General features: G+C 43.4%; 1 protein-coding gene across 1 annotated transcript; it reads right to left on the bottom strand.

Moving 5' to 3' along the window:
* Positions 1-593: 593 nt before the first annotated feature.
* Positions 594-3778, bottom strand: krt94 (keratin 94). The gene is made up of 8 exons (XM_073472830.1): positions 3273-3778; positions 2876-2958; positions 2634-2790; positions 2357-2518; positions 2062-2187; positions 1186-1406; positions 1034-1047; positions 594-926 (listed from the first exon to the last, which is right to left on the bottom strand). Exons 1-8 carry the CDS (start codon positions 3705-3707, stop codon positions 877-879), a joined length of 1248 nt encoding a protein of 415 aa, XP_073328931.1. The 5' UTR covers positions 3708-3778; the 3' UTR covers positions 594-876.
* Positions 3779-7071: the final 3293 nt, after the last annotated feature.

Here is a 7071-nt window from a genome sequence, read left to right as displayed (position 1 = left end):
TGTCATAACGGCTAATTACTGATTGCCATCAATCATAGTTCTTAAGAGAGACCAAAGTGCAGGACAGATAGCACCTGTTCCCACAATGACCCTCTTTGTTCACTCAGTCAGTGTTTGCCTTCCAGCTCAGTTTTTCTGTCCTCTGCCGTCTGTGTTCTTGTTACTAGGTGACAGACTTCATGTAACACTGTGTTGAAAGCCACCAGGGCAAAGATTAGTCAACCATTTGGGTGTGTCATGTTTGAAAAACCTCTCCGGGCAAACCCCCAGGGCCATTCACTTTATTTAGACATATAACTTTTACTTTTCTTCAGGTTTTCTTTGCTTTGTTTAAGTTCTGAGAGCATCAAGTTCATCACAGCTTTCTGAGCGGTCTTTTCTCTAAAATCCTAATACTTTCCACACTGGGGCTGTTAACCATTGTTCTCCCTTTCCTGACATCAGCCCTGTTGCATAACACTGATTTCCGAAACTCCCCATCCCACCTCCCAGAATGTAATGCAGTTGCCATGACGGCTGCACAAACAGAGTGGTGTTATTGAAAAAGTTCTCCGTTTTTCTAAAAGAGCAGAAAAGTCACAGAACAACAGAGCTTGTATTCACCAGCAGTTTTATTTTTCAGACAGGTCACTCACTCACACACACACACACACACACACACACAAACACACAAAGTAGGTCACTTCTTCTTAACCACAAATGATGTTTCATACCTCAACTTTAATACAGGCTTCACTTTCAACAGTCTCATTTTTCTCGTTCTCAGTTTCCTTCATTTCGGTTTCACTCATCTTGTGTAACAGCTTTTATTGGTCAAACTGTGTGTGTGTGTGTATGTGTGTGTCTGAGAACAGCTTGTCCTGCCAGTTGGACCTCCTAGCTGGAAGTGCGCACAGTGGTGGTTGTGACTGTGGTCTTTGAGCCCCCTGTAAAAAAAAAAGAAGGAAAAAATCTTGATGGCAGTGCTTTAAGCTTTTACTACACTGACTGCACTGTCGTTATGTAATGTCTTGTTGAAGCAGACGTCACTTACCTGTAGAAATCGGTCTAGAATGAGGAAGAAGGAGGAGAAAAGTAGAGAAAAAACAATAAGTGAAGTGCCCATGTGCATATTTTTATTAAAAAATGAGTGTATTTTGGTCTAAATGGTCTCATCAATCCTTGCTCCTGTATGATTCTGTCTACCTGGACTCTTCTGTTTCCAGCAGGCTCCTGTAGGTCGCGATCTCCTGCTCCAGCCTGGTCTTGATGTCCAGCAGCATCCTGTATTCCTGGCCCTGTTGCTCGATGCTGCTGCGTACGTTGGCGAGTTCTGACTCAAGCATGTTGATTGTGGTCTGGAAGCTGGCGAGCATGGCGCTGTAACGAGCCTCTGTCTCTGCCAATGTGTTCTCCAGAGCCCCTTTCTGTTGGAGGTGGGAAGGAAAAGGGAGCTGAATTCATGCACATGCATTGCGACACATAATCCTGCTTACTGTAGCGCATCTTTTGTGACCGCTCTGGCAATTAAACCTACAGTTTGTAACCACCAACCACACCTTGGATTATATATGTCAGACAGACACAAAAGCGGGGGCTGTGTTTGTGAGGTGTTTTCCATTCATGTATGGAAGCATAATTAACTTAGGCGTATATGGTTTTGTGTCTTTAAGCTGCTCCACAACTGTTACACAGGAGCAGTGTGCTGCTCTTGCAGGGAGTGTTAAATGATTCACTCCAGCTGGGCACAGATAACTCACAGGAGTACGACTTTAGGTCACCCAGTTCAGCATTCCTTCAGCTTTCTTCAAGCTCTTTTATGTCTTCCAGAATTTGAGCAGATGTCTGTGAAATGTTTTCTTCAGGAGGAGCCCTCCCCACCCCTCCCCACAGCTCCCATCATGCTTATCTTCCTCTCCCTCCCTTCGTTCTTTCAATGAAGCCTCCCTCCCATTTGCCCTTTTACCCTCTATCAGTGTCTGTTTCTTCATTTCCCCTGACAAGACAGCGATCCGGGGATTTTGCACATATAAGGCAAGATCAGTGAGATGTGAACAGATGTTTTTTTTTTTTTTTCCTCACCATGCTGAGCTGAGACTGCAGCTCAATCTCCAGGCCCTGCAGTGTGCGCCGCAGGTCACCGATCTCTGTCTTGGACGTCTGGATTGTCTCAGTGCTGATGGCTACTTCCTTGGTCAGGGTGGCCGACTGGAGCGAGAAACAAAGACACAGTTGTGAAGAAGAAGTCTTGGAGATTTACTTGTCGTAGTTTCACAGGAGATTATGTGTAATTACATGTTAGACACTTGAGGGAGTAAACCCAGTCATTTGCAAAGTGTGGGATATGGAGCCTTTGTTTATGGGAACATTTTTTTACCTTCTCATTAAACCAGGACTCCTGGTCGCGACGATGTTTGTCAGTGATGTTTTCGTACTGGGCACGGATCTCCTCCAGGACTTTGTTAAGGTCTTGCTGGGGCGCGGCATCTACCTCCACGTTGACTGTGCCAGTGAGCTGAGCGCGCAGTGCTGCCAGCTCCTGAAAAACCAAAGGGAAGAAGAAGTCAGCATTCATATCTATTTGTTTCAAAGAGATCTGCAGGCTCCTGTTAGCGGGCAGGAGTCATTATAGCTTGAAGGTGTGCAACACTCACCTCAGCGTGATTCTTCTTGAGGTAGGCCAGCTCATCCTGCAAGCCCTCGATCTGCATCTCCAGGTCAGCCTTCGTCAAGGTGGTCTGGTCCAGGAGGCGGCGGAGATTGGCGATGTCAGCCTCGACCGACTGGCGCATCATCATCTCATGCTCGAATCTAATAAGATTGAGAGAACACTGATGTGAGACAACTCAAACCCTTCTCCTGGGACATTAACAATATGAAGTTATGTCGTGCTTACTTGATTTTGAAGTCATCCGCAGCCAGTTTGGAGTTGTCAATCTGGAGCAGGATGTTGGCATTGCCGATGGTGGCGCCAGCGATCTTTAGAGAGGAACAACAACAGGAGTTGGTCAGAAGTCTCAATTAAATAGTTACTGGACCCTTTGCAGTTTTATCATGCACAGTATTCCCCTACACGCTTGACAACCTTTTCTTGTTTATTTCGAGCTTTTACAAATCATACTGTACATTATTGTTAGTTGCCCATCAAAATAGCAAGGATTCTTGAGCACAAGGGATCATGCAGACTCTAGTTATGACTGCCCTTTTAATTCCCTCCCTTGGTAATCATTAACAGCACAGCAAATATTTGACTTGTCTGGTGTTTGAGCAGTTGAGGCTGGCACACACTATACCTTGTCCTTCAGGTCGTTGATAATGGCCCAGTAGTTGCTGTAGTCTCTCTCTGCTGCAGGGCCCTTCTTCTCGTAGTACTCTCTGATCTGAATCTCCAGCTTGGAGTTGGCCGCCTCCAGAGAGCGGACCTTTTCCAGGTAGGAGGCCAGACGGTCGTTCAGGTTCTGCATGGTGGCCTTCTCGTTCAGGCGCACGTTGCTCTGGTCCAGGGCACTGGACAGCTCAAAGCCACCGCCCATGCCACCTCCAAACCCGCTGCCACCTCCAAACCCAGAGGAGACGGTACGCATGGTGGAAGAGGAGATGCGTGGGCCTGCTCTGAAGCTGCTACCTGACACGCTGTGAGCCTTTTGAGGAGCAGAGCTGAATTGGTAGCTGCGGCTCTGTCTGGAGATCACGGATGGACCACTGGACATGTTGAAGCTGTAAGACATGATGGCTGACTGTCTGCTGGTCAAGAGAGGACACGAGGAGAAAGGACCGTTGTACAGCTGTAGACTTTAGCAGGACTGTGGAGTTTGATAGAGGGAGGCTGGCTCCTGATATAGTGCTGGACCCAGGGCGGGCCTGGCTGGGAGGAGGGAGATAGAGGGGGAGGGAGGGAGTTTTCCTTTACACTTCAGCCACTGGCTTGGCAGAACCTCCATTTGTTTTCCTTTAAGGACCGGGGTTCGGTTTCTTTCCACTCCTGTGAGGAAACTATTATGGAATGCGTGTGTGTGTGTTTCTGCTCTCTTGTTCATGTGTGAAGTTTACATTGGTCTCTTCGAGTGTGTGCACATATATGTGCCTGTGTGTATCCATGTGCATCTATGACTCGTGTAAGCTTTCATAAATACCTGAAGGTCTAGTCTCGCCAGTCATTTCTTATCCTAATGCAAATAGAAAAGACATAGAGTTATTGTTTTAATGTCCCACCATAAGTCAACATTCACATTAAGCACTTTGCAAATAACATCTTTCATCAGTGCTCTTTTGTGGGAAATCACCCATGATGATAAGATCACTTAACAGTCGAGTTTCTTTTCACAGTCATTATGTATTTTAACCGATACAGACGAGCAAAAAACATTTTCAGGAATCACTTGATTGCAAAATAATTATTTGTAGCATCATTAATTTATAGGAACATTCTGTTACTCTGTGAGCAATTAGGGATTTTGTGATAGAAAACAATTTAATTTACAACCTTTGGTATTTAGTCAAAGAGATAAAAACGAGACTGGAATAAGTCATTACTGATTGACGGCTGCATGAAGACTTTGTAGCCTTGTTTCCAGCAGACCCCATTGTTCACCATATCACACGCAATATCCCCCCTCAGTCCTGTATCCTGTGTGTGTTTGTGTGTGTGCATGTGCAGTTCACTTTGTTGGTTTTGGCCGGTGTCGCAGGCCGTGTGAGGGATGAGACAGAGCGCTTCGAGGGATTTCTGTGTGGTTTCTGTGTTCGTGTACACGGGCAAATGTGTGGGTGGTTGGTCATGTGTGCACGCGCGTGTGTGCATGTGCATACACAAATGTGTGAAATGTGTGCATGTGTCCGCCTTATCTCAGAGTTGGGCTCTGGCCAGTTTTTTTTTGCGCGTATAGTGCAACATCTGGTGTCAGCTGGGGGGAGGTGAGGGAGGCACTTGTGGGTCACTTCTCAGTCAGAGGGAGAACTGAATCATGCCTCTTACTGTACTGTGTGTAGGCCGGAGCTGCATTATGTAATCTATCTAAAGACAGTAAGGAGTTTGGTCACAGATACAGTACTTGCTGACAAATTAGGGGATTTCTTTTAAAACCTTTGTCTGCAAACCAGAAACACATTTTCTCAACCATTACTGTACCTTTAATTCAGGATAATAATCAGAGACTGCAGCTATTTTCCTCTAACGTCATGCTCAGGATGGGACGCTCAAATTTCATGCAGCTGTGTTCAAGGTTGCAAGTCGGATAAATGTAGGGAATCTGACATCATCTGGCTATCATTTCACAGCTTTCTGATTGATTGATCAGGAACAGTAAAGACAAAGGACTGTGAAAAGGGGAGGGACACTGGGATCTATTTCAAGGCATAATTACATATTTGATAGGAAATATGCTACATAATCTTAAAGTTTCTGACAATGCTTAGCTAAGCAGAACATTTCTGAGGTCAGGTGAAAAGTTAGCAAGACAACAAATGTTACATTGCAATCTTTATTAACATTTATTCAGTATGTTTTACTTCCAGACTTAAATAAATGTGCCTAACATGTGCGTTGATAATTCAGTATTAATTTTTCCCTTTCTTATCGTGTTGTATAACACTGTCAACTGGTAATGTTAGCGAGGAAGATGATGCAATGTTAGCTTCTGTCTAACAGTAGCTAATGTGTTATCAAATATGTTGTTTTACCTAGAAATAAAAAAATAATTCTGGATACTCACTACCCACTGTCTTTTAGGTTGCTGATCAAACGCAAAGCGGTAAAATAATTCCGATTTGTCAGGTTCCCTAGGATTTAATGCAACCTGGAACACAGCATATCCTTTTGATAATAGCGTTGAGCTTCCCACACTGAATGTGACGTTAGAGGAAAATGGCCGACCTAAGTTAATGTCTTCGATAACTATGCTGTAAATTTTTAGGTCAAAAAATGAACCTTTAAGTGTCTGTCAACTGTCATTTTGTAAATGATGTTTTATGACTTTTTTATTTAGAAAATGTTCCAGATGATATATTATTGTACAGTAGGAACTTATCATTGAAAAGACATTTGTTGTGTAGAATATTAATAGCAGTGACATTGAGTTGTGTTTTCAACACTGTCTGATATATTTCCAGAGTGGCTGTTCCCAAATGGTGTGCAGCACTTGTGGGATTTTGTTACAACCATAGACAACCAAGTAATTAATAAGTTTTTAATTTACTATATGACTACTTTGTATACATTTATTTTCTAATACAGACGCACCTTCAATATCCTAAAAAAATCCTTTAAAAAACCTCCAAGGCAACCAAAAATAAATGTGTACAGAGTGACTCGATAACACATGTTACAAAGGCTATTTTGCACAAATAGAAATGCAGGTGTGCCTTTGGGTTTTGGTTTGCTCTTTGGTGTGCCTTGGCACAAAAAGTAAAAGAAAAAACTCCAGACATTGTGAACAAAGCTGGCTGAGCCACACATTAAAGGATTAGGGGAGATTATGTGATAAAAGAATAGTAAAACAGAAATTTAAAAATAACTTACATTAAAGGGATCCTTCAGTTTTGTTTTCCAAAACCTGATTAACAAGAAGTTTTGTTTGCACAGATTCTCATAATGGAGATAATGTCATGGCTTGGAAGGAGGTTAAGTTGCTACACATCTTTAGTTAGTTAATCATCAATTCTACCTTTAAAAATGTTGCATTTTTCAACTCACAATTTGTCAAAACAGGCGTGAGAGAAAGGAGAAACACAGCAGGTTAATTAACAAGCGTTACTGTGTTTACCCTCTGTTGTACACTTTTATTATATTTTAATACAGTTGTGTTGTGGGATTCTTCACTGTTTACCTTCTTGTACAGCACAACAAGCTAACAAGGCTTCTGTTAAACCAGCCTACTGACACTTTCAGCTGTTTTCGTTGATCACTTGACCTTCGCCTTGCAGGTCGTTGCATTTGCACTTCTGGAGATCCCTCGGTTAAGATTCTTCACCGGCCCACCAGATCCTGTCTGCACACCGATGTGTCCATGGGCAAGACACTGAACCCCACATTGTGTGTATGGGTGAATATGGCATGTGTTGTAAAGTGCTTAGAGTGGTTGGTAGTGCTGTATA

Source organism: Pagrus major, chromosome 1 (genome assembly GCF_040436345.1).
Source record: "Pagrus major chromosome 1, Pma_NU_1.0".
In the NCBI taxonomy this organism is placed as follows: Eukaryota; Metazoa; Chordata; class Actinopteri; order Spariformes; family Sparidae; genus Pagrus; species Pagrus major.
Note: the sequence above shows the minus strand (reverse complement) of the source record. Positions and strands in the feature narration are given on the sequence as shown.

Excerpts from the sequence above, each read along its gene's own strand:
- krt94 (XM_073472830.1), bottom strand. The coding sequence starts at position 3,707 with ATGTCTTACAGCTTCAACATGTCCAGTGGTCCATCCGTGATCTCCAGA. Across the intron at positions 2,959-3,272 it reads TCAACGACCTGAAGGACAAG|ATCGCTGGCGCCACCATCGG; the intron begins GTATAGTGTGTG and ends TCCTCTCTAAAG. Across the intron at positions 2,791-2,875 it reads GCGGATGACTTCAAAATCAA|ATTCGAGCATGAGATGATGA; the intron begins GTAAGCACGACA and ends CAATCTTATTAG.